Source organism: Bidens hawaiensis, unplaced genomic scaffold (genome assembly GCF_021521415.1).
Source record: "Bidens hawaiensis isolate Kalapana, Puna unplaced genomic scaffold, B.hawaiensis_p1.1 tig00032901_1, whole genome shotgun sequence".
In the NCBI taxonomy this organism is placed as follows: Eukaryota; Viridiplantae; Streptophyta; class Magnoliopsida; order Asterales; family Asteraceae; genus Bidens; species Bidens hawaiensis.
In genome coordinates, this window is record NW_027495636.1 from 138,673 (window position 1) to 165,052 (window position 26,380).

The 26,380-nt window shown below is 35.2% G+C and overlaps 4 protein-coding genes and 1 pseudogene across 5 annotated transcripts; 4 read left to right on the forward strand and 1 right to left on the reverse strand.

Moving 5' to 3' along the window:
• Nucleotides 1-1,227, forward strand: LOC143584279 (putative disease resistance RPP13-like protein 1). Its single transcript, XM_077066365.1, has one exon. It carries the CDS (start codon nucleotides 1-3, stop codon nucleotides 1,225-1,227), a length of 1,227 nt encoding a protein of 408 aa, XP_076922480.1.
• Nucleotides 1,228-1,427: 200 nt separating this feature from the next.
• Nucleotides 1,428-2,132, forward strand: LOC143584280 (putative disease resistance protein RGA3). Its single transcript, XM_077066366.1, has one exon. It carries the CDS (start codon nucleotides 1,428-1,430, stop codon nucleotides 2,130-2,132), a length of 705 nt encoding a protein of 234 aa, XP_076922481.1.
• Nucleotides 2,133-11,233: 9,101 nt separating this feature from the next.
• On the reverse strand, nucleotides 11,234-15,152 carry LOC143584272 (protein NRT1/ PTR FAMILY 4.6-like; annotated as a pseudogene). Its single transcript, XR_013144337.1, has 5 exons — nucleotides 15,035-15,152; nucleotides 14,698-14,915; nucleotides 13,768-14,271; nucleotides 12,315-12,783; nucleotides 11,234-11,787 (listed from the first exon to the last, which is right to left on the reverse strand). The product of XR_013144337.1 is annotated as a protein NRT1/ PTR FAMILY 4.6-like (transcript).
• Nucleotides 15,153-19,873: 4,721 nt separating this feature from the next.
• Nucleotides 19,874-23,084, forward strand: LOC143584273 (protein PTST homolog 2, chloroplastic-like). The gene is made up of 8 exons (XM_077066360.1): nucleotides 19,874-20,414; nucleotides 20,830-20,922; nucleotides 21,646-21,809; nucleotides 22,018-22,192; nucleotides 22,253-22,384; nucleotides 22,476-22,620; nucleotides 22,711-22,779; nucleotides 22,915-23,084. The coding sequence occupies exons 1-8, from the start codon at nucleotides 20,062-20,064 to the stop codon at nucleotides 23,017-23,019; spliced, it is 1,236 nt and encodes a 411-aa protein (XP_076922475.1). The 5' UTR covers nucleotides 19,874-20,061; the 3' UTR covers nucleotides 23,020-23,084.
• Nucleotides 23,085-24,964: 1,880 nt separating this feature from the next.
• Nucleotides 24,965-26,043, forward strand: LOC143584274 (thioredoxin H2-like). Its single transcript, XM_077066361.1, has 3 exons — nucleotides 24,965-25,121; nucleotides 25,566-25,688; nucleotides 25,783-26,043. The coding sequence occupies exons 1-3, from the start codon at nucleotides 25,008-25,010 to the stop codon at nucleotides 25,912-25,914; spliced, it is 369 nt and encodes a 122-aa protein (XP_076922476.1). The 5' UTR covers nucleotides 24,965-25,007; the 3' UTR covers nucleotides 25,915-26,043.
• Nucleotides 26,044-26,380: the final 337 nt, after the last annotated feature.

Consider the following 26,380-nt stretch of genomic DNA (forward strand, 5'->3'; position numbering starts at 1 on the left):
ATGGTCGACGTTTTGGCTATCGAAGCTAAGCGACGCGAGCTGTCTTATGCAGGCACCAGCAGCAGCAGGGTATTGAAGTACGTTCCGTCCAAAGTTCATTCCACTAAGTATGCTCTCAAGATGGGTTCTAAGCTAAAAAAGGTTACACAGAAATTGGATGACCTGTATAAGCGTACGCAGCTTCTGGGGTTGGTCGAAAGGCCACGTAATGTTACTAGAAGGTTTGAGGAAACTTCAAAGACTGATGAGAAAATTGTAGGCCGGGAAGGCGATAAAGAGGCGTTGTTGGTGGAGTTGTTGGGCAGTGAATCTTCAAGCAGTCAGACTCAAACGTTCAAGGTCGTGTCCATTGTTGGTATGGGCGGGATTGGCAAAACTACTCTTGCCCAACTTCTGTACAACAATGAACAAGTGCAGAGTCATTTTGAGATCATGGCATGGATTTATGTTTCGGATGATTTTGATGTATATGGAATCAGTAAAGCCGTTTATCTAGCCGTGGGTGGAAAAGAGCCAGAAGATGGAGATATTAGTACTCTAAATCTTCTTCAATTGGCCCTTGAAAGAAAACTTTCAAATAAGAAGTTTCTGGTTGTTCTAGACGATATCTGGAATGAAGACGACAAAAAGTGGAGAACCCTCAAACGCCCTTTTTCCGTAGGATCTTCTGCAAGTAGATTTCTGGTGACAACACAGAATGCCAAGGTTGCTTCAGCAATGAACTCCATTCACGCTTACCCTCTCGAGCTTTTGTCAGATGAAGACGCTCTATCTTTATTTGTTGAACACGCGTCATGGCAACAAAACTTCGATTGGAACCAAGCCCTTCAATTGCAAGGTAAGGATATCATCAAGAAATGCGATCGGTTGCCTTTGGCTTTGAGAGCGCTTGGGAGGGTATTTAGAACAAAATCCAATCATGAAGACTGGGAGGAACTCTTGAATAGCGAAATATGGAAATTTGATGATAACAATGAGGTTATTCCTGCTCTAAAGCTGAGTTACTACGACCTCCCAGCGGATTTGAAGCGAGTCTTCAAGTATTGCTGCTTATTCCCAAAGGACTACATGTTTGAAAAGGACGAATTAGTCTTGTTGTGGATGGAGGAAGGATATTTGTGTAACCTGGATGAAGACAAACCAATGGAGGTTTTAGGTGGCGAGTATTTTGCAGAACTAGTGTCGAGGTCATTCTTTCAGCGTTCCACCGACGACATCTCACGATAAACGATGCATGACCTGGTCCATGACTTGGCAACAAGTGTTGCGGGTGAGTTCTTTTTAAAGGTGGATGGCAAGATAGACAGCTACCAAAGGAATGGAGCTTTTGAGAAAGCACATCATGTTTCTTTTATTCAAAAACAATATGAACCATACATAAGTTCAAGGAGCTACTTAATACTAGACACTTGAGAACCTTCCTACCCATGGAAGCTACAGGGTTACCTGAATTTAAAAACCTAAATGTACCAAAAAAGGCTATTTTAGAACTGTTCCCCCAACTAAAATTCCTAAGGGTGCTAAGCCTAGCTGGTTATAACATTACAGAGGTACCCGAGTCCATTGGTAGGTTTAAGCATCCGAGGTACCTAAATATCTCCAACACTCCGATCGCGTGTTTACCCGAACAAGTCTGTGACCTTCAGAATCTACAAAGCTTGTTGTTGTATGAGTGTTATTACCTATCTAGCTTGCCAGATAGCATTTCAAAGTTAATAAACCTACGACATCTCGACCTCACTCGCACTCCATTATTGAAAAAGATGCCATTAGGAATTAGTGAGTTAAAGGGTCTACACACACTAACCAAAGTTGTTATTGGAGAAAATGATGAGTACAACATTTCTCTTCTTAAGGACCTAATGCATCTTCAAGGTCATTTTTCCATTAATAACCTGCACAAAGTGAAAAATGCGTTACAGGCAAAAGAGGGGAAATTAGTAGAAAAGAAAGGAGTGCGTGATTTGCATCTGCAATGGAGTGAAGTGTTTGATGGTTCAAGAAATAAAGCAACCGAGTATGAAGTACTTGAAGGGTTAAGAACTTTTCAGAAGTTGACAAGCTTGACGATCGACTACTATGGGGGAATAAAGTTTCCTGGTTGGGTTGGGATTCCTCGTTTGTTTGTTTAACGCATGTTACATTGAGTGGTTGTGAACGTTGTACACGCTTTCCAACACTTGGATATCTGCCCTTACTTGAAGATTTGCTTGTTGAAGGCATGCATGGGTTAGAGAGGTTGGATTCAGAGTTCCTTGCACCGTCTTTGTCTTACAATGGTGTTGCGTTTCCATCGCTTAAAAAGTTGAGTTTCTAGCGTATGCTCGATTGGAAGGAATGGTTATGTGATAGTGACGACAAAGCTAAAGCATTTCCTTGTCTTGGTAAAATAGAACTAGTAAATTGCCCGAAGTTAGATGTGGTGAGAATCAAGCCAATACCATCACTTCAGGATATACATATATCAGAATGCTCTTTAGTAGTGTTAAGAAGCATGGTCAGTGTGTCTTCATCAATTGATTTCTTGCATATAGATAGAATTAAAGGACTTGCTCAGCTATATGGAGAAACATTATGGCCTCTTCGGGAAATTGACTCTCTCTCTATTGCATCTTGTGATGAACTTACACACTTGTGGGAATCAGAAGAGTTTCTTAGGAGTTTATGGGCGCTGGATGTATATTTGTGTCCCAATTTGGTATCACTCGGGATTGAAAAGGCAACGAGCATGGAATCTCTTGTACATGTGAGAATATCAAATTGTAAGACCCTAGAGAGTTACAATTGTCCAAGTAACGTTGAGACTGTAAATTGCCGCCTATTTTACCTCCTGGACATTGACTATTATTTAGTCTTATCTCTTATTTTTATATATTTATCTCTTTTCATGTTTAGAGAGCACAATTCTAGGATGATTATTGTGTAGCTTTGCATATTTATTTTTTCTCTGTACACTTTTCTTGGGTGATTCAATTGAAAACGAACAAACAGTTGGTACCAAAATTTACATGGTATCAGAGCGAAGATCCTAAACCGCTCAATAAACAAACCCAAAGAAAAAATATACATATCGCTGTACTCTGATCTGTAATCATGGCCGATGGAAAGAAAAAGGAAGAAACCTATGTCGGCACCAATTCGCCATTCTATATTCATGCTTCCGAAGACAACCAAACTGAACGGAGAGGAAGTTGTGATCTCTGCGGTTTTGATGGGCATAACACGGATGAGCTTTCACAAGAAGCCAACATGGCAGGAAAGATTAATCAAAGTGATGATTGGATAATTGATTCGGGTTGTACCAAGCATATAACACGCAAAGCCAAATGGCTAGAAGGTAAAAGAATATCCATTCATGAGTCTCCTGTTATGATACCGAATGGTGATTCCGTACCCGTCGAGGGTAGAGGAAACTGTCATTTGCCAAATGGAACTACTATTAAAGGAGTCTTGCATGTACCGAAATTTAGATGCAATCTATTATCGGTAAGCCGTCTGTCAAGAGAGCAACAATGCTCCATAACATTTTCCCCCGAGTTTTGTTACATGCAAGACTTGCGTTCCAAGGAAGTGATTGGAGTGGGTAAATGCAAGCACGGGTTATATCAGATCGAGATGGTAGATAATAAAAGGAAGGCAATGATGTCCACCACCGACATATGGCACAAAAGACTAGGCCATACATCTAGTAACAAACTCTCTCACTTTGATTTTGTTAAGAACATTTCTTTTAAAACCGTGGATTGTGACTCGTGTGCTAAGGCTAAGCATACCCGATCACCCTTCCAAATTAACTCTATTAAAAGCAAGGAATGCTTTGAATTAATTCATTGTGACATATGGGGGAGGTATAGACATCCGTCGCTTACGGGGGCTAGCTATTTTTTAACAATCGTGGACGACTATAGTCGATCCATTTGGGTTTTCCTTTTGAAACATAAGTTTGAAGCAGGTGACCGGATAATAAGATTTCACAAAATGGTTAAGATCCAATTTGGAAAGTTAATTAAGAAAATTCGTTGTGATAACGGGGAAGAATTTATTTCAAATCGAATGAATGATTTTTAAGCCGAACAAGGAATGATTGTTGAAACGACTTGCCCCCACACGCCACAACAAAATGGTGTTGTGGAGCGCAAGCACAGGCACCTACTCGAGACCGCACGAGCCCTTAGATTTGAGGCAAATCTGCCAAAAAGATTTTGGGGCGAGTGTGTCATGACCGCGACCTATATAATCAATCGCCTTCCTTCGAAGACCACTGACAACAAGACCCCGTTCGAGATCCTATACGAACGAAAACCCGATTATGAGCACATGAAGGTTTTTTGGATGTCTCACCTACTTCCTAAATACCGACACCAAGAGAGATAAATTCGAATTAAGGGGGAAACTGGGAGTATTCTTGGGTTACCCACCGGGAACGAAAGGGTACAAACTATATGACACGGTTCATGATAAAATAGTGGTGTCAAGGAATGTAATCTTTGCTGAAACTATATTTTCCTATGGTAACTCTAAGCCTATTGACAAAGAAGAAAATAACAAACTATTTAGTTTTCCCCCTTGGTATTATACACCTACTGATGGAACCAGTGAGATAACAAGCCAAACTGGAAGTCCAAACGTGGGCGAATCACATGAAGGTGGGACAGAAACATTGTACTAAAGTAACACATCCCAACATGAAAAAGAACATGAGCCTGATCAAAATGAAAATGGGCCTCCTATTACCAATGAACTTCCCACACAACAAAGCCACCAAACTGAAAATGAAAATAAAGACAGAGCACATGAGTCTACTATTAATAGTGGACCTAATGCCCAACAAAATCTTCAAGCCGAAATGATGGAAGAGATAATCCATGAGGAGCCTGAACCAATAAGACAACAAAGAAATCAAACCCGCCCAAAACGACTAGACGATTTCGTTGTTGATCTCCCACCATCCATCGATAATGCATTACCTACTGCCGGTCAAGAACCTTCAACGGTATATAGCATAGCAAATTTTATTTCTTATAAACAATTTTCTAACTCTCATAAAGCATTCTTGGCGGCCATCGGCTAGATTGATGAGCCAAAGTTTTTCAAACAAGCTGTACAGGATGAAAATTGGAGAAAGGCCATGTAGAAAGAAATACGAGCGCTAGAAGAAAATGGAACATGGACTCTCGAAACCTTACCAGAGGGAAAGCGGGCCATAGACTCTAAATGGGTTTATAAAGTGAAATTTAAACCCAATGGAGAAGTGGAAAGGTACAAGGCGAGGCTCGTAGCTAAAGGATTCACGCAATTGGAAGGAGTAGACTTTCATGACACCTTTGCTCCCTCGCCAAACTTGTTACAGTTCGTGCCCTCCTAGTTGTGGCAGTCAAGAAAGATTGGCTTATCCATCAGCTAGACGTGAACAACGCATTTCTACACGGAGATCTCAATGAAGAGGTATACATGAATATCCCACAAGGTTTCGATAAAGGAAAGGAAAACAAAGTTTGCAGATTGAGAAAATCACTATACGGTCTTAAACAAGCTTCTCGAAACTGGTACCAAAAATTCACTTCGGCCCTCTTAGTGCTCTGCTTCAAGCAATCCAAGGCTGACCATTCTCTTTTCATTTACAAAGAAGGAGCCATCTTTGTAGCAGCCCTTATATATGTCGACGATGTTATTGTTGTGGGAAACAATCCACCAAAGATCAATGAGACGAAAGACTACCTTGATAAGAGATTTAGCATCAAAGACCTTGGAAATCTGAAATACTTTCTAGGGATTGAAGTGGCGCGGACAAAAGAAGGCTTAGTTCTAAGCCAACGCAAATACACGCTTGACATACTAGAAGATTGTGGGGTCCTAGGTTCTCGGCCGAGTGCATTTCCTATGGAACAAAACTTGAAGTCGGGAAAAGATGATGAAGAGCCAAGAGTGGATGCTATCCAATACAGACGGCTCGTAGGGAGGCTTCTTTATTTGCAAGCCACCCGACCAGACATTGTCTACTCCGTAAATGTGTTAAGTCAATTCGTATCCGACCCGCGACAAAGTCACATGGAAGCAGTCACAAGAATTCTAAGGTACTTAAAAGGCACTCCAGGACAAGGAATCTTGTTACCAAAAGAAGGTGGATCGGACCTCATGGCATACAGTGATTCGGATTGGCTTGGATGTCCATATTCAAGAAGGTCAAGAACAGGTTATTTGCTTCTCTTAGGGGGTGCACCCGTTTCATGGAAATCCAAGAAACAATCTGTGGTTTCTCGTTCCTCGGCTGAGGCAGAATATCGTGCCATGGCGACCACGGTGAGTGAAGTGTTATGGATGCGTTGGTTACTAAGCGAACTTGGCCTACATCAAAGTCAACCGACACCACTTTTTTGTGACAATCAAGCCACTAGACACATTGCCAACAACCCGGTCTATCATGAGCGTACAAAGCATGTAGAGATGGATTGTTTCTTTGTTAGAGAACGGGTTGAGTCAAAAGAAATACAACCAAAAAGTATTGACACTAAACTACAGATCGCCGATTTATTCACCAAGGCTTTGGGTTCGCAACAATTGATCTTTCTTCTTGGCAAGTTGGGCGTTCGGAACCTACACGCTCCAACTTGAGGGGGAGTGTAAATTGCCGCCTATTTTACCTCCTGGACATTGACTATTAGTTAGTCTTATCTCTTATTTTTATATATTTATCTCCTTCCATGTTCAGAGAGCACAATTCTAGGATGATTATAGTGTAGCTTTGCATATTTATTTTTTTCTCTGTACACTTTTCTTGGGTGATTCAATTGAAAACGAACAAACAGTTGGTACCAAAATTTACGGTTGGTAATAAGGTATTGCCCTTCACTTGCATCTGTGACCTTCTCAACAACGGACGGCCTCTCGTTGATTGTTGTGATGTTGTGGATCCATGTTGCCTACCATTGAATGTTGTGGATCCATGTTGCCTTAAAGACAACTTCTTGGTGTCACTTGAATCTCTTAAGATTGAGAGTATGCTCAATTTGAGGTTGTTGGATAAAGGATACCTAAATCATCTGACAAGTTTAACAATAGATTGTTGTGATAAAAACATAGTATCCATTCCAGAAGAAGGTTACGTTTTGTTGCTTGGAATACCTGAAGCTAATATGTTGCAAGAATTTGAACTCGTTTCCTCATGCGATTTTGCCAGTCATTGAAAGAAGTGGAGATTGTTTATTGCCCAAATCTGGATTATTCTGTTAATTGGCCTCCCAACTTAAAATCCCTTTCAATAGGAGATTTGAAGAATCCCAATTTCTGGGTGAATACTCAGATGCGGTTTCATTTCCAAAAACTGGTTTTCTTCTTCCACCGTCTCTAGTTCTTTAGAAATCCGCGGATTTAAGAAGTTGAAATCAGTTTCAGAGGGCCTGCAAAATCTCAAATGCCTTGAACATCTATGTATTGGATCATGCCCTGAGCTTAAAGATCTGCCAGAAAGACTACTCCTTTCACTTTCAAGTTTGCAAAAGAGTGTGGTGACACAAAAGGCATCTTCTCTACATGTGTGGCCGTGACCATGGCATGCTTGGGTACTTTGTGATTACCGCGTTGTTCATAAATGCATTATTTGTGATTTTCTATGCATGACGTATCTTCTGCACATCTTGATTTTCACAGGGTACGGTTTCATCGTTGACAGAATCTTCCACATGACAAGCAAAGCTTCAAAGGGGTTATCTTCAGGTAAAACTAAAAGTTGACAACTTTTTACATTCTTGTTTTCAGTTTCAGTCTTCGTGTCTTCTCGTTTTCAGTTACAATATGTGTACCTAGAATGCTTTGCATCTGGATTTGTTTCCATGTTCGTTTAGAAAAATATTATGTGATGTAAGTTTATATTTTCCTGTTCCTGGTCATGTAACTTTAAGTGGAATGTTTCATATAATTTAGAACCTTTGATAAATACTTATATTTAAAAACATAGTTAATTCATATATAAACGTGTCAAAATATAATGAATTGAAACTAAACAGGTCAAAATATGTTGTATTAACTATTAATATAAAGCGGGTCAAAGTATGGTAAATTAAAATATAGGAGCAAAAAGTGAAACGGGTCAAAATATAGTGAGTTAAAACGAAATGGGCCAAAATATAGTGAATAGATATATAAACGGGTCAAAATATGGTATATTAAAATGAGATGGGTCAAAACATAGTGATAAGTATTAAGCAATTCAAATAGTGTAAAAAAATTCTACGGGTCAAAATATAACGAATTGATATGTAAACGGGTCAAAATATAATGAAGTGAAACTAAACAGGTCAAAATATGGTGAATTAAAACGAAACAGGTCAAAACATGGTGAATTAAGCGGTTTAGGCAGTGAACTAAAATTAAACTGGTCAAAGCACAATTTATATACATTTATACAGCAATATGAAACACGACTTATATACATATATTAGTCTATGTTTATACATTGTGTATGATCTGTTGTGTAAGTTCCTGGTTATGTAACTTTAAGTGGAATGTTATATATAGTTTATCTGTAACACTTTAAGTTTATCGTGATCGAGTTGTTAAAACTCGTATCAAGGCAAGCCTAAACCATAGTTAATTTAAACAAAGAACTCGACTCCAAACTTCGAATACAGAATTTAACTAGGCCTGCTTATATTTCATGAAATAAACACTAATATACGTATTAAAACAAAACCAGTCAAAATAGAGTTAACTGATACATAAACGGGGCAAAGTATAGTGAACTAAAATGAAACGTGTCAAAACACAGTGAATTCATATTAAACGGTTCAGATAGTGAATTAAAATTTTACGAATCAGACGAAACGGGTCAAAGTATAGTGAGCTGATATATAAACGGGTCAAAAGATAGTTAACTGAAGTTAAATGGGTCAAAGTATAGTTAACCGAAACGAAGCTGGTCAAAATATGGTGTTTAAAAATGAAGCGGGCCAAAATATGGTGTATAAAATTGAAACGGGTTAAAACATAGTGAGTTAAACCGAAACATATCAAAATATAATAAATTGATATATAAACGGGTCAAAATATGGTGTATTAAAACGAAACGGGTCAAAACATGGTGAATTAAGCGGTTTAGGCAGTGAATTAAAGTTAAACTGGTCAAAACAGGAACTTAAAGTGAAACTGGTCAAATGGGTCAAAATACAGTCAAACGGGTCAACATCATCATCATCATCATCATCATCATCGTACTCAAACGGGTCAATATGCGGTGTATTAAAATGAAACGGGTCAAAACATAGTGAATTATCTGGTTCAGGCAGTGAATAATACTCCCTCCGTCCCTTTGAAAGTGTCTACATTTCCATTTTGGTTTGTCCCATGCAAATGTCCACTTTTAAAATTTATTAACTAATTTCCAAGTTTACCCTTACACAAATACAATCATTGAAACTTTTTAAATTTTGTCTTCTTATATATGTAAAGGGCATTAAAGTCATTTGTTAAGCAAAAAGTGCAATAATTCAAAGTTTCTTAAAATTTGTGTTTTTCAAACCATGACACTTGTTATGGGACGGAGGGAGCAATTAAATGTGTCAAAATAGAAACTTAAAGTGAAACTGGTTAAATGGGTCAAAATATAGTCAAACGGGTCAAAATATGGTGTATTAAAATGAAACGGGTCAAAACATAGTGAACTAAGAGATTCAGGCAGTGAATTAAATTTAAACGTGTCAAAATAAAAAAAATTAAAGCGAAACTGGTCAAATGGGTCAAGATAAAGTCCAGCAGGTTGGTCCTGTAGCGTTTCAGTTCGTTGATGTGTTCTGCTGTGAATTCTCATTTTACAGTTTCTGTTACAAGTTAAGTTTATTTCATACAACTATATAAAGTAAAATTTTCGGCTAGAGGGGTTGACTTTATGCTATGGAATTCATCAAGTCCTGCAGTCAAATTTTTATAAAATTATCCAAACAACAATTTCATTAACAAGTTTTGATATCATGAAAAATTTGACCAACCGCTTCGTCTGCAACACCGTCTTGAACTCGAGCAGCGTAGTATAAAATTTTAAAGTATACAAATACCGAAAACTAAATATATATCATTTAAACTTTAGGTAAACAGAACCTAGTGTCTTGACAAAATGTTCATTTAACGAGCATTATTAAAAAAAAAAAAAACTCGAGTTGGAAGATGCGTGACTACTTCTGTATCGATACAAGCACACACTGCACATTGCTAATTATAAGTGTTATGGACTTTCAGATTAGTTCTCAAATTTGGTCAACAATCGATGCTAGGAAGCCGAGAACACATTACTTTTTAATCGTTTTTAGTAGAAGTGAAGGAGTCGAGTTGCACTTTAAGTTACTCGAGATCAACTTATTAAAAACTCGACTTTAATACGGGATCTCGACCCTATACGGTTATTCACATTTGTTTATTCAATGAAAAAAGTGCATTTGGCTTAGCGGTATCCAGCTATGTAAAATGGTGTCTCTCCCTGTTAGGTCGAGCGCTGCACGGTTAGTAATGTAGAATTAAAGTAGAATCCGACCGTTTTAAAATCATGTTTGTTTAGTAAAATATATTGTAATAAATAACTAGCTTACGACTGACTAGTAGGACTTACAATTTTCGTAACGAAAATAATGACTTTTAAAAAAATCAAGATGCGGGGTATCGATCCTTGTACCTCTCGCATGCTAAGCGAGCACTCTACCGTCTAAGCTACATCCCCTTTAATGATATTATTACTTAGTAGACATTAAAGCTATAATAAGCAATGTTTTAAAAAAACAGTACGAATCGGTCGGTTATACCAGGTTTCGGTAAGGCAGCCGGTATTTAGATCCATATATTTTTGGGCGGTATGCTAAAACATCGAATCGTCGTCTTTTTAAAAAAACCGGTTTAAGCCCAAGAGAATTTTGATACTTTTTTTAGGCCCATATTTTTTAAATGACTTTTAACCTATATAAAATAAAACTGAAATGAGTAAGCACAGTAAACAAGTTGTTAATCAACCAACTTCGTATCCTATACATATCCATGGTTGGTTTTTTTATATATTGTATAATTGACTAATTAATACAACTTTCTATTTAACTCAATCATTGTTTACGTGTAATGTTTGGTTCATGTGTGATGTATATCATAGGGTAAATATTTTAACCTGGTTGAATCTCCGTATGCATCCCGGTTTAAACGGCTGTACCGTTTTTTAACCTAATCAATTAAAGTTAAAAACAGGTTTTTAAAACATTAATAATATTAATATTAAAGTTTGGTGAACAAACTCTTTACAACAACCATAACTTGATACAATTTAATTACAGCCCATCATCACCCTATACTTATAACGTTTGACCCAAAACAAATAATTACAAAAATTCAACAAACTCAAACCAAACATTAACCAATAAAACCTCTCTAGCTTATAATGATTCAAACTCTCACCGGACAACCACGGGTGGTGGGCCCCACGGCCCGTGACACCGTTAACAACCGAGACAATCACACTGCTAAGGTAATAGCCCATTGCCAAAGAAGCAAACGAAAATGAGGTTGCTAACGACCTCATTTTAACCGGAGCTTCACTAAACGAAAACTCCATTAAACCCGCCAACACAAAAAGATCCGCGGATCCAAGAAACAAATATTGAAATGCTTTCCATAGGAATGAAATGGGCAATGGGCCTGGGCCTGGGCCGGGCCCGTAGTTGTGTGCCACTTTCTTGCGTTTGACCTCAACTAGGGCCGCAGTTGCCATGGCTAAAATCGAGAAGCATAGGCCGAGCCCGATCCGTTGGAGATGAGAAATACCTTGAAAGAGTTGAATAATTGAAAATCAGATCTCTTTATACATAGAAAAATTATAACGAAGCTGAAATAACTGAAATTAAGCAAAAACCGACGGTTTGGTTATATGTCTTCTTAAAAACCGAATTCTCAGTTCGATTTCGACTTTGCTTGTAATTTAAACTGGAAAAACCGAAACCGAACTGAATTATACATTTTCAGTTTTTATTATGAATGCCAAGTATTATACAAGAATTTAATAAATAGTGCAATCCAGGTGTATAATAATAAATTAATAAATAATTAATTAACAAAAAAAAATCGATTTAGGCCCAAACTACTTATTTTGGGCCAATTATTTTTTGACTAAAAAAATTCAAGCCCAAATTGCTAACTAAAAACCCAAAACCAAACAGTTTTTAAAAGCTCAATAACCAAGTTTTCGGCTTTGGTCCCGTTTGAGCCCAAAACCGACCCCAAGTACACCCCTAAACATAAATTAAACATTAAACAATAATGAATACAATAGATAATAAACTCGGTTAACATACCTGTTTCAGATTTGGTCAATTTTCTAGCCAAAGGGATTATGATATGATTGTACATTGGGGCCAAGATAATCATGAAGATAATGGGGAAAACGGGTAGTGACGCGGGTGGGAGTACGAATGACCCGATATTCGTGTTCATTGTGGCCGCTTGTTGGACTGAAAAAGTCGTTAATTGGGCTAAACAACAGTTGAGTATGATGGTGCTAGCAAATATAGGTAGTATTTGTAACATGACTTTGACATCTTCTACTTCTTGAACCGAGCATTTTAGTGATTTGAAAGCGGGTTTGTTTTTTATTGCACGGTTTAGAAACCCATGGGTTTTGGATAGGTTCGGTGTTTCGGGTGTGTTTTCGTTTGTTTGTTGTTGCTCTTCGGTATATGTTGGTAGAAGCGGGTACGGGCTTTGGGTCGGGTTGGTGATGGTATGCATTTGTTTGGATTCAGTCTTGGAAACATTTAGTTGCTGCTAGTAGAACCTGTTTAATAAAATGTTAATAATATAAGTTTTTTGTAACATATATAAGTTAATATTTTTAAAATTAAAAAAAAGAGCCATTAAGTGTTTGCGGGTCAATATGGCCCGTTTTTACCCGTACCAAAAACTTATGTATTCACCCGAACACATTTTGTAACATGTTCTCATGTTACCTTTGTAAATTAGTTAGCTTCATATGCTAACATAATTATTATTCAGTATAAAGTTTACAACTTTTAAATCCATTATCCTATTAATGGTAACAATTGGATTCATTATTTAAAGGTTAAAACATTATCCAAAGTTTTACTTTTAAAGCATAAAATCTTCTAAATTTTATGTTGATTCAAAGATTAATATTATATTGTTATAATAATATTGTTTTCGTGCTCATAAATACCATATTATTTATTTATATCATTTTGAAAGTAGACAAAAAAATGTTTACAAATTAAGATGGCTTGTATTTTCAAAGCATACATGCACCTACCAAATAGTTTTTTTTATTAAAAGATTTAAATTACTAGTATAATAATATTATTTTTATAGTCATAAATAGAGGTGGACAAATAAACCAGTTAACCAGACCGATCCAAAAATCAAACCGAAATCAAACGGTTTGAAATCGATCATGTAGAAACCGGTTTGAAATTGATTAAAACCATATGTTCGAACCGGTTTGTAATTTTCTCCACTAAAACCGGTTCCAAACCAGTTAATCGAACTGAAACTGGCTAAACCGGGCAACTACCGAACCGAAACGATCGTAACTTGATCAAGAAATCAGTTTCAACCCGAACTGAAACCCATCAGGCCATCATATACTAGTTTTGACTTCTATAACCAAACCAAACCAGTCTCAACCCAAACTGGTTTTGAGTTTTAAACCGGTTTAGGCACTCTAGTCATAAATAACATTTTAACTAACTAAATAATTTAAAAATGGATGTGGGCCCCCCCAACCTCAAACAAGACAAGACTTGTTTAATAACACACTTGCTTTGACTTATTTACCAACATGTGTATAAGTGGAGCACATACCTTAAACATTGTTGTAAGAGGACTTCCTTGTGGAATCTTGCATCTATAAAAACATGAACCCAAACTAAAGATTATGATTGACAAAAATATAGCAATGGTGGAAACCCCAAATCCCCATTGCCAACCTACATTATCTTCAACCCATAACACGAACGTGACCGCGATTAGACCACCCGTCGCCAAACAAAATACAAAATAGTTAAAGAAAGTCGATCTTTGTTTCCTTCCTTTCGGGCTATCTTCATCAAATTGTTCGGCTCCTATTACTGGTAGCGAACCTTTTATACCCCCGATACCAAAAGCCACAAGGTACAAACCTATGAACAACATTGCGGCTTTTCCACCGTGAATTTCTTCACAAATGGTTGTTTTTGATTTGTTACATGGTTCGGGTTTGAGGTAAGGCGCACGAGCTTGGAAAGTGAGTATGATCAAACCCTGTTTTCATTATACATTAAAAAAATATATATAAGCAAAGTATAGCTTTTTGAGAGTCGGAATTGGGTTGGATTGGTCTGGTTGACGCGCAAAAACTTATTTTTCATTTTATAAACTTATTAAAAATGAAATGATCTGATTATAGTTAAATAAATAAAACAGTTTAGGGTCGTATGAAATATCCTTCAGTCTATTTTCGACCCTTTTGAATAAATAAATAAAACAGTTTAGGGGGTCATATGAAATATCCTTTCGTCTCTTTTCGACCCTTTTGAACCGTTTCTTTTTTAGCTAAATTAACGATCTTGAAATAAAACACAACCCAAATTAACTTTTAACCCAATGTAAATACTTTTAATATCATAATTAAATGATTTTGATTATTCATTAATAAAAAGTAAAAAAGTAAAAAGTAAGAAAAATTACCAAAAGCTCAATGCCAGCACTCATGAGGTAAATATAGTAGCTAGTAAAGTAAGCATCTGATAAAAAGCCACCAAGGAGTGCTAGCAAGAAAGCAGTGCCCATAAAATTTGTAACATCATTTGCTGATCTTGATAAAGGAAGGTTCATATATTTTGACAAATATAACACCAAATTGCTAGCATTTGCTAAAAAAGCCAAATTCTCCAACACTTCAACAACTACATACATAAAATGATAAAATGCAACAAAAAATTTTCAATAAATTTTCCCAAATATATAAAAAATAAATTTAAAATTAATAATAATAATAATAATAATAATAATATTAAGACCATACCCAAGACGAATAAAGCGGCCCTCATACCGCCATGGTGACCTTTTCGTGCATGCTTAAACCGGGTATCTACATAACCTTCCCACCCGTTCACTTCATGCTCTATTTCCTTCACGAACATTCGAGCGAAATTTATTAGTAAAGAAGGCAAAACAATATACACATTATATAAAAAAAAACAAGAACAATGGCAAGACAGCTAGACAAGCATACCATCTTCTCCTTTGAGTGTGGAGTTCAATGAGTCAGTTAAAAAAGAGTTCAGAAATATAAAAATCTCAAAACATATGTGACATATATATAGTGGATAGTGGATAAGTTAGAATTTCTAAAATCTTACATGTGTGTGAATATTATGTTGGCAGATGAAATTAAATTTTCTTGGAAAAATGATATCACAATCATTTATGGCATGTTTATCCTTACAACTTACATGTTACACCTTAGTGCATATATAGACACACTACACACATATATAGTATGTTTAAAAACTACAAGAAACACATAAAACATGAATATATTAAGAAAATGAACAACTTCTTTTCTAGAGCATAGTCAAAATATATATCTTTCATTATATTATAAAATCATTCTAAGTATGTTTTATAGTATATGTAAAATTTTAATAAAATAAAAAATACTTAGCGTGAAGTAGTAAATGAACCGGATAATGTTTTAACTTAATTAAAAACTAAGAAAATACATTTATATCCTTAATTAAAAAAGAGGGAACGCTTATTACACAACAAGATGTTAGTGGGTCAAATGTCTTTTAATTTATATTTATGATTTATGTATCTGGTTCATTGTTAAAAAAATAAAAATTAAAATAGTTACAAATCAATTTATGTAAATAGAAACAAATACGAAATGTTAAAACTCAAAATCAAATAAATCATTAAATGCTGTGTTGTCAAATTTCTCAAAACATTAAATAAATATCAATAAATGTTGCATAAAAAATACTCAATATATTTAATCATTAAATGATTTATTAAACTCACAATCATTAAAGTGCTTGCATTTTGTGTTTTTAATGAATCTATGATTTAAGACGAAATATTTTTTAACCTTATCTCATCTTTCCTTGGTTATAACTCTTTTTTGTTCTTGATAAGATTTCATCCTATTTCACGAATGCATTGTTACATTCAACACTCGTAGATAAACAGATGGTCTATTGGTCTTGCGATATGGTGTCACCCTTAACAAATGTGAGGTTGTGTATATTTGCGAATACAAAGTAAAGGTGGAATTTTATTATAAAAAGTATATTTACTAACTTCTCATATTAAACATTCTAACTGATTTGATGGTTTACTCTCTTCACACGTTCTCGAGATTAGCTTGAGTACGTTATTTACCATGAGCGAAGAAATCATCAACACGAAGAATACAATAAGTGATTTTTTTTAGAATTGCTGATTTTGTTTTTTTGTTAAGGTTTAGGGTTTTTATTAATACAAAATCAATAATTTTGTTATTTGTTATTAGTTATATGTAATTATGTTATTACATATATGTAACTATGTTTTCATACTTGTTTGTTTTGTTTTACATCAATTTTTATAGATTGATTTAATATTTTTTCTAAGTCTACCTATATGTAAATGTTATATAGGTGTTCACGTTCATCTTAGTTCACTAGTGAATTATATAAAAACTGCCACTCACTGACTCACATATATGTAAATGTTTCATAAATGTTCATGTTCTTCTTGTTCACCAACAAATTAAATAGAAATTAAGGTTTTCAGCACTAAAAAATTAAAATATAAAGCCCTGAGATCGATTTTAAAAAACCAAAGATTCATGAAGACAAAGGTTTAAGTGTAGTAAGGGCTAAGCCGTCATAGCATGACACATTTACATTAACGAATTTAGGTTGAGGGGCGTTAATTTGCATATACTTAGATTATGTGTCATCACGTCATTATCATGTAGACACTAAAGACATTAACTAACTACCCCATCAAACTTGTGTAATAGAGATGGGTTGGTTAACCAAATGCTTGTATTAGTTGGGCATATGTTTGTTTAACTGGTGCTAGTGGAATGGCGAGTATGGGGGTGGCACCCCTTTCATTTAAGTGTAACGGTGTTTGACGCCCTCAACATGGTGACATGGAGATGGGTGTCACCACGACACTTTGTCTTATTATTTAAGTACATGTAACTTTGCAATGATATACATAAGTTGAACACCCCATGTTATAGTATGTTGTACGTAACATGCATAAGTTGGAAGGGGCGCAAGTGGGTTTTAAAAAACTTATCACAAGAATTTGTTTATATATTTTTTTAACGATCAATAAATAGAAAATTTTATATTTACTTCATATGGGGTGACTCAATGATAAAAGACCACCGTCATAAATCTGTTTATTAGAACAACTAGAATATACACTAATTTTTATTTTTAAAATATTTAGTCTTTTATCCTTTAAAATTGGTTAGATATTTAAAACAAATAAAAGATAACTCAAGACAAATTTAGGTCACATGTTTTTTTGTCTTTGTTTCTTCCTTATGACCAAAATAGAAATATTTTTCCACTTGTTATCTTATTTTTAAAATATTCGACAAAATGTAGAAAAAAAAAAACAAAATGGCCATTTTATTTCTTTTGGTTTCTTCTTGTTTGCCAACAAAATGGTCCCTTTTGCTCTATCCAAATAGAAAGACTCATTTGTCAATTACACAAATCCCTTATATTTTTTATTAAACAAGTACAAACAAAAATTGTGTTTACTATAGGGCTGTCCAAACTGCTCGTCGCTCGTTCGTCGTTCGCTCGAAAATTGCTCGTTCAATTTAGGCTCGGTTTGGAAGTGAGTCGTTCGGCTCGGTTTGGTTTTAAAACAATCCAAGCACGAGCAAAGCCTCGCTCGGTTTGGTTCGGTTCGTTTTGCTCGAATTATTTTTTATTTATTAGTTTTATATATAAATATGTATATATATAAAAGTATACTACTTTTTTTAAAGTTTTAAAATTTCCCTCTTTTGTGTTGAATTCAAAGTCCAATATTAAACCATAGTCGCCCGTTTTATATATGTTTTGTTGTTAACTTTGAGTTTTATACATTTTAAAGGTGAAAGTTTAGATAATTTTGAGTTAAAAGTCTTGAATTAATGATATTTTGAAGTTTTAGAAATTTAAAATTGGAAACTTTGTACAAAATCAAGCAAAACCAAACCGAACCAAGCCGCTCGGTTTCAAAACCAAACCAAGTTCAAGCATAAAGATATCGCTCGTTTCTTTAAATTCAATCTGCTCGGTTCGTCTCGCTTTCAAACCAAACCAAGTATGAACATATCTGCGTTCAGTTCAGTTCGTGAACGGCCCTAGTCTACTATCATTCAAGAGAAACAAAGCATGTCCCCACTCTCATAGTTATTTTTTAATCTTTTACTTGAACGTGATAGGATACGCGTATACATGTATCATTATTTGTCGTCTATGATTGACGTAAATCTTACTCATGTTTGCTCTCAACGTCCCATCAACAGTTCAGTGCAAACACATGTCATGATATTATTGGCTAGTGACAAAAGTACAAGCCAAATTTACGCCCAATGTCAAGTAAATGCTAACACATGTTACAGAAATATTGGTTAGCATTTGCTGAAGTTATGTTGTGGTTGGTGGAAAGTTTGGTAGGACAATTGGTGTACGATGATGGCACAATTTTCTCTTGAACGACATGATGATACAATGATAGTAGAACTCGAAGATGGATCGATTATTTGATAAATTTGATATATAACCGTTTGACTAGGCTTAAGCTTGACTCGTTTTGACTTACTAGAGCTCGAGCACGGCTCATAAATTGTTTTTTCAACCCCACACTTGGTTGTTGAATGTGAAACTAATACATAAAAGTCCGAAAAAGGTAAACTTAAAAGTACAAAAGGCTTGTTAAAACTCAACGAACCTAAATAAGATTCCCATACAAGGTTTGAGCTATGACTTGATTAATAAACGAGCTAGCTATTCTTAAGGCACTAGCTCGGCTCGTTTCGAGCACTCGTTTGTATCCCAAGCTGGCCCAGCTTTCCTGGACCCGAGCATAAATGAGCCTCGTAAACCGGGTTTACCGTTTAATATATAAACTAGTGATTTACCCTCCGCGTTGCGGCATGGCAGATGGTAAAACTTCCAGCGTCGAAACCCGAGTGTGACAACGATGAGTTGATGCGAATTTGGACATTATCGGTTATGATCGCTATACTATAGTCACCGTTGGTATAACCTGATAAAACCAAAAAATAAATTATCAAGTTAACATATAAAAAAATAAAAAATAAGATGTTTATTTGGTCGGTAAACCCGGGCGCTGTCGGTTCCGTGCATTGACATGAATTCACTCAGTTTTCATTACTTTCGTTATGGTACCAAAGCTAAAAAACGGAAACATATAAAAATTGAGGTGGACCAATGGGGTGACGTCGGTCGGTAAACTCGGGCTTTAGTAAAACACGAGCATTGTCATAAATGCAAAGATTAATAAGGCGTCGCCAAGTGGCCTAATCGGCACTTAGCGACACCCAAGTCCAATAAATTGGTCAAGTTAACATATAAAAAAATAAATATTCGACGTTTAGTTGGTCAGTAAACCCAGGCGCTATCAGTCCAGAGCATTGAGGTGGTAACTCGACACGAATTTAGTCGGTTTTCATTACTTTCGTTACGGTACAAGAGCTAAAAAAACGAAAACATATAAAAACTGAGGTGAACCAATATGTTGACATCGGTCCTTAATTTTATATATAAATATAATATGATTAATAATAATAATAATAACCACCACCACCCTAAAACCTAAAAATCACAACCACCATTTAACACAAGAAGAAATGGAGCCAAAATCGGAATATACAAACACAACATCTTTACTCCACCCAATTACTACACATTGTTCGTTGCTTCAACAACCCATCAATCTCTTCACACAATCACAATCAAACCCACATCTTCTTAAACCCCAAACCCCCAATTCACAGCTTCTGCACACCAACTGTTCGATGAAATGCCGCTGACAACTTTTTCATCAAATGTTAATAATTTGATCCCACATTTTGCTTCATACATTCACCCAACACCCAATTTGAATCCCAGTGCAAGAATATTAACTGGGTTTGTGAAAAAAGATTGGTTCTTTGGGATTAAAGGTTTCAAGAAAATAAGAACAAGAAGTTGGATTTTGTGTAAAGAGTCATCGGAAAGTGATTTAGAGGGTGAGGTTATGGAGTTTATGGAGGGTTCGAGAAACCCGAATTGTTTTCCGAGTAAAAAGGAGTTGTTGGAGGCTGGTAGAGGTGATTTGGTGGATGCTATTATCGAGAAAGGCGGTTGGATGACTCTGGGTTGGGATGATGATGATATGGAGTTTGATGATGTGAATTCAAGATATGAACTTTCTTTGGATTCGTGTAGTTCGTCTCATCAATGTGCTTCATCTTCCGGTAGATCAGTGTAAGTGCGCCTTATATTTAGGGGTGTGCACGGTTTGGTTTGGGTCGGTTCTGGGCTAAAACCGAACCAAAAACCGAAACATCAGTTTTTTAATGTTTGAAAACCGTTCGTATAAATTTAGGCTAAAATATCTGAGTTACGTATTTATTAAAATTCCTATAAGTTACTTAACATAATAAAAATGAGGCGCATTGATGAGATATTTGAGCTAAATCAAGTCAATCCCTGATTTTTATTTTATTATATTTGCTAAATTGTGGCTCAGGGGTGTGCACGGTTCTGTTTGGGTCGGTTTTGGGATAAATCTGAAATTTTTTGAATTTGATGATGTCAGGGATGTGAATTCAAGATTTGACCCTTCTTTGACTTCTTGTAGTTCGTCTGATCAATGTGCTTCATCTTCCGGTAGATCAGTGTAAGTGCCGTATATTTAGGGGTGTGCACATTTCGGTTTGGGTCTGTTTTGGGCTAAACCCGAACCAAAAACCAAAACTTCGATTTTTGCAATTTTGAAAACTGCTGCGTATAAATTTAGGCTAAAATAGTTGAGTTACGTATTTATTAAAATTCCTATAAGTTACTTAACATAAACAATAAAAAACGAGGCACATTGATGAGATAAATTTTGAGTTAAAACAAGTTAATCCTTGATTTTCTTTTTTGATATTTGCCACAATTTGGCTTAGGGGCGTGCATGGTTCTGTTTGAATCGGTTTTGGGCTAAAACTTATAATTTCTTGAAACCACGTTCAGTTTCGGTTTTGGTTCGGTTCGGTTTTGCCAGCTGAATTTGAACATTCTGAGCCGAAAATAAATTGGCCCAAAATAATCAACTTGGGCCTAATAATCTTATTAATTATTAATTAATTAATTATTTTAAGTTTAGGCTAAAATATTTGGGTTACATAGTTATTAGATTCACATAAATTACTTAACATAAAAATAAAAAATGAAGCACATTGATGAGATATTTGAGTTAATACATGTCAATCCCTGATTTTCTTTTATGATTATTGGCCATAATTTGGCTTAGATTTTTTCGGTTTCGGATCGGGCTTTTCGATTTCATGCACACCCTTAAATTTTGGCTATCACTTGTTAATAATTAAATCTTATTTATGAGTAATTTTTGGATCAGAGAAACAGTAATTCATGAAGATGCATGGATTGAAGGTGCACTTTATAGATTGGAAAACATTAGAAGTTCGTCTTTTGGCACTAGCATGCAAGAAGATGGACATCGTATATACGATTTTAGCAAAGTCAATGATGGTCAAAGTGTTTACGGGTCACTTGATGTGGGTAAGTCACTGAGTCATAGAAATTTTCTTTATTATCCATTTTTTAGTTTTTCTAACAGTTAATTAAACCATTAAATATGATAACAATTTACAACAACAATATAATTACGGTTCGAACGATTTTCACCTCGTTTCACCAATTCGGTCAATTCTGATAGTACCCTTTTAATGGTTATTAATGTATATTTTTGTATTAATATTTGTTTCAGATTCAACAGCTATTGTTGAAAAGTCAAATAGGCATGAAGATACAGATTCAAACGATATAAAATCCCGACTTCAGCAAATGGAACGCGAGCTTTCTTCATCTTTTCGCTTATTGAGGCTCACAAAAGTTGATAAAACAAATGTAAATCCTATAAAGCATGATATCTTTAATATTTTGTATTTCAAAAACAATAATATTCTGATCATATTGTGAAATCTTAACTAGGATCATAAAAGTTCTGGTCAGCTGCAACGGCTTCCTGATACACGCGAGTTACATGAAAATGAGGATATTAATGTCAAAGACAGGTTGAAATCAGTATGCGCAAAGCTAGCAGTATTAGAAGGCAAAATGTCATCATCAATTATGTAAGAATCGTAAACGTCTTTTTTATAGTTTTATTAAGCGATGTGAGACATAATGTAATTTAGTACTTATAGTTCCGTTTGCATATTTCAGTGATGCACAAAAGTTAGTTAAGAAGAAACAAACGAAAACCGATGGCGGCTGTAAAAGTTTACAACTTCATAATATTTGCATAATGTGGCACGATTCAGCATCCGAAGTTTTATTAGTTGGATCGGTTGACGGTTGGACCACTCAGGTTCTTTTCTTGATCAAAAAGCATGCAACTTTATTAACTAATTGTTTCTTTATAACATTATAAGTGATAGTTAGTTATGTTGTAATGCAGAGAAAGATGAAAAAATCAGAAGCAGGCGTATTCTATCTGTCTTTGAAGTTGTATCCTGGAAGATACGAGGTAAAACATTTAATGGGTCGATTTATAAGTTTTAACATTTTAAAAAGTGAAAAACGAACACCACACGTATTTATTTAAATATTATAAGTATACGCTTTTAAATGAAACTAATATATAATTTTTTGTGTTTTGTAGTATAAATTTCTCGTTGATGGTGTTTGGAAACTCGATCCTCTACGGCCTACGGTCAAGAATAACTGGTACGAGAATAATTTGCTTATCATTCCTGAATGGACATAAATGGATCATGATTAGAGTTTTGTAAACATTAGTGTTTCTGCAATTTTGATACACACACAAACTAGTTATAGCTCATTGGTCCATAAAAATATAAAATCATTGTTTTAAACATTTTAATATTTTTATTATCCTTGATCAAATGTAATGTAATGGGTGACAATTTTTGACACGATCCGAAATACGGATATGAAACGAAGATAATTAGGTTTCAGGTTGGTAAACCCGTTTAATAAATCTATCGTGTTTGGGTTGACTTGTTTAACCTTGACCACCTAACCTGTTCAAGCCATTTTTTACACGTCATCAATCCAACCCGATTAACATGTTTATACGTGTCTTGGGTGGGTGGGTGGGTGGGGGGGGGGGGGGGGGGGGAGGGTGATGTTTTTGAAATGAATAAATACGAGTCGTGTCCGTACGAAGTAAAAGCTGTTAAACATTTTTAAAGGAAAAACTTAATTGAATACGTTTGATTTCTTTTCAAGTGAACACATCCTTAAATATTCTTAGAATTGCGAAAAGTTTTCAGACGAATTCGATGTTCCTGGTCCCGAAACAACTTATGGTACATAGGCCCCGAAACAATATATGGTACATATTCCGTTAATAAGAGAGTATTAAGGATGTCGTTAACAGGTTGATGAACATTGGTCCCCCGAAAAGGAATCGGACGTTTAAAATTCGTAAATTAGGCGTGTTTCGTTTAACAGTACATTAACGTTAAACCATTATTTAACGTGTTTATTATCTTTTTAATCTAAAATTATGCAGTTATGTTTATGTATTATTATATTTATGACTCATCTTTATCATTTAAAAAATATCATGAAGTTATATCCAGGCTCCAGCCGACTCGGTGAAGCTGTAAGGTTTGTTTCGTCATTTTCGAAAGCGAATATATAAGTATTATAACGTCAACTCTCAGCCGAAAAGTTTTGATGAAATCTTAAATGAGGCATCAAATATGAATCTTTCTACTTTAAGATTGCATAATCCAACTAATGCGCAAAAGATGCGATTGCCACTGGTATGGTAAATACATGTTTTGGTTATTCTAAGCACGATTAATACCCTTAAACGTTCGAAACAAGATACTTGATCACACATATTTAAATGTCGAGCTAGAATAATCGACTAGGATCATATGCTGATAACACTAGTATCTTATACAAACTTAGTGAAATATTGTTAGAGTGAAAGTTTGTTATTAACACAAGAGCTTAAGTTTAATTCAAGATAAATATTATTAAACTTAATCTATGCTATATTAGTTATGTGATTTTTAAAGTATTTATTAGTAGCTTAATTTTCCATGTATGAACTTCTTTTGAAGTCATGACGACCTTCAAGGAGAACGATATAAGCTTCTTCGTAAAATATTACATAATTATCAGTAAGCCAGGATGGTCTTTTAGTGAAAACGATACATACAAGCGTCTTGCAAGTCAGGACGACCTGTGGGAAGATATGAGCTTCTTATAAGTCAAGTGCTACTATTCGGCATAACGTAGTAACACTAAACAAAGTTCAAAATGACATGTTTGTACACGGACGAGTTTTATATTTTTGATATTTTGGACTTACATGTACATCAGAAAATATATTACGAGCAGAAATTCTTTATTTTTATTATAGTTAAAGCTCTTTGCTCAAGTTTTGAACATATGTAAAGTTTGCCGTTATTAATATTATCATTTTACTTATGCAACTATAAACAGAATCTTATTCGACTCGATGAAACAAGTCATCATCATATATGTAGCATGTTTAAATAAGAGTATATCATGAATAGCTTTATGCCTTATAATACTATTCATAGTTAAAAAAACCAAGGGTTTAAATTCATTGGAACAAGAATCCAATACCATGTTAGCATCAATAAAAAAAAGTTGTCTTCCCACTTTGAAATGAAGTTTCAATTACTATATATATCCATATATATGCATATCTAGATTTATAACTTGTCTACAAGAACTCAATACTAGAAGATGGGAGCTCAAGTTTCATCACAACAAAGATCGGGTAATGGAGATGTCCTTTCAGTTCATTCGTTAGATAAGTGGAACACACAGTATCAGAACTCGAAAACATCCAACAAATTGGTAAGAAACTGGTTATCTGATTATTATGATTCACAACTTTTTTTACTATGAAAACCCGTCTCAAGAAAACAAGTAGGATCCCACTAGTGCCCTGTTAATCAACAGGATCATGTTAAACACATACACGACATATGACCTTTAAGGAGTTAAAGACAAAATTGGTGGATGATGGATTTGTCATCTGAGTCCTGACACCTTACGTAAATAGAATCAAGTGCTTACCACTACGTCATCCCCTTGATGTCAGAACAATTCAAGTCGAAGATCCTGTTATAAGAATCATGTTATTTGATTCGAATATAAAAAAACGAACAACTTAATCACTTTCTAACACACATATAAACATCCCCCTTAGATATATACAAACAAGAAAAACAGTTCTTCCAACAATTTACTAGTGTTTTCGGTTTTACTAACTTTTACCTGATACTATTGAATCCATAGATGGTGATTGATTTCTCGGCAGCTTGGTGTGGACCTTGTAAATTCATTGAACCTGCGGTTCATGACTTAGCCGTTGAGTTTTCAGACGTTGACTTCATCAAGATTGACATCGATGAGTTACCCGTAAATTATTCATCTCTAGTGATTTTGTAACATGTTAGAGTCGGAACAAGTTTTAATTAACTTTTTTCTTCTAACTTTGAATAATATAAAACAGGATGTGGCTAATGATTTTGACGTGAAGGCGATGCCAACGTTCGTACTGGTCAAAAGGGGAAAAGAACGCGACAGGATGGTTGGGGTGAAGAAAGACGAGCTTCATAGGATGATCGAGAAATACAGATATTAATAAAACCAGTTATAACTTATAAGTGGGTTACACAACACAACACGATTGTACCTTGAATAAAGTATATGTAACAAGTACGTTTGTTGTATTGCGAGTCGATGTATTCTATAAATTATGAGTTGAGAATAATATTATGCTCATCATAAGTTAAAAAACATATATATTTAACATATACTCCTTAAGTATCTTTATTCACTATGCACAAATTAGCCTTCTCATAATACACGTCCATTGTCAACGGTTAGTTATTGAAAGTGGCAAATTACTAAACTAGCCTTTTGGTGAAAACCAAATCGTTACCTTAATTCAACAATTCAGATTCGGGTTTTTACTACCCGAATTTGTACCCGACCTTACCCGTAGGGTACGGATATGATATGCATTTTAGTACAAAAACTGATACCCGGACCCGATTTGTACCCGATAATATCATAAACCGGATTCCAGAAATTGGGTATTCATATAT

Coding starts and splice junctions, on each gene's coding strand:
- LOC143584279 (XM_077066365.1), top strand. CDS start 1: ATGGTCGACGTTTTGGCTATCGAAGCTAAGCGACGCGAGCTGTCTTAT.
- LOC143584273 (XM_077066360.1), top strand. CDS start 20,062: ATGCCGCTGACAACTTTTTCATCAAATGTTAATAATTTGATCCCACAT. Junction 22,193..22,252: donor CATGATATCTTTAATATTTT/GTATTTCAAAAA, acceptor GGATCATAAAAG/TTCTGGTCAGCTGCAACGGC. Junction 22,385..22,475: donor AAAATGTCATCATCAATTAT/GTAAGAATCGTA, acceptor TGCATATTTCAG/TGATGCACAAAAGTTAGTTA.
- LOC143584280 (XM_077066366.1), top strand. CDS start 1,428: ATGGAAGCTACAGGGTTACCTGAATTTAAAAACCTAAATGTACCAAAA.
- LOC143584274 (XM_077066361.1), top strand. CDS start 25,008: ATGGGAGCTCAAGTTTCATCACAACAAAGATCGGGTAATGGAGATGTC. Junction 25,122..25,565: donor CGAAAACATCCAACAAATTG/GTAAGAAACTGG, acceptor TTGAATCCATAG/ATGGTGATTGATTTCTCGGC. Junction 25,689..25,782: donor TTGACATCGATGAGTTACCC/GTAAATTATTCA, acceptor AATATAAAACAG/GATGTGGCTAATGATTTTGA.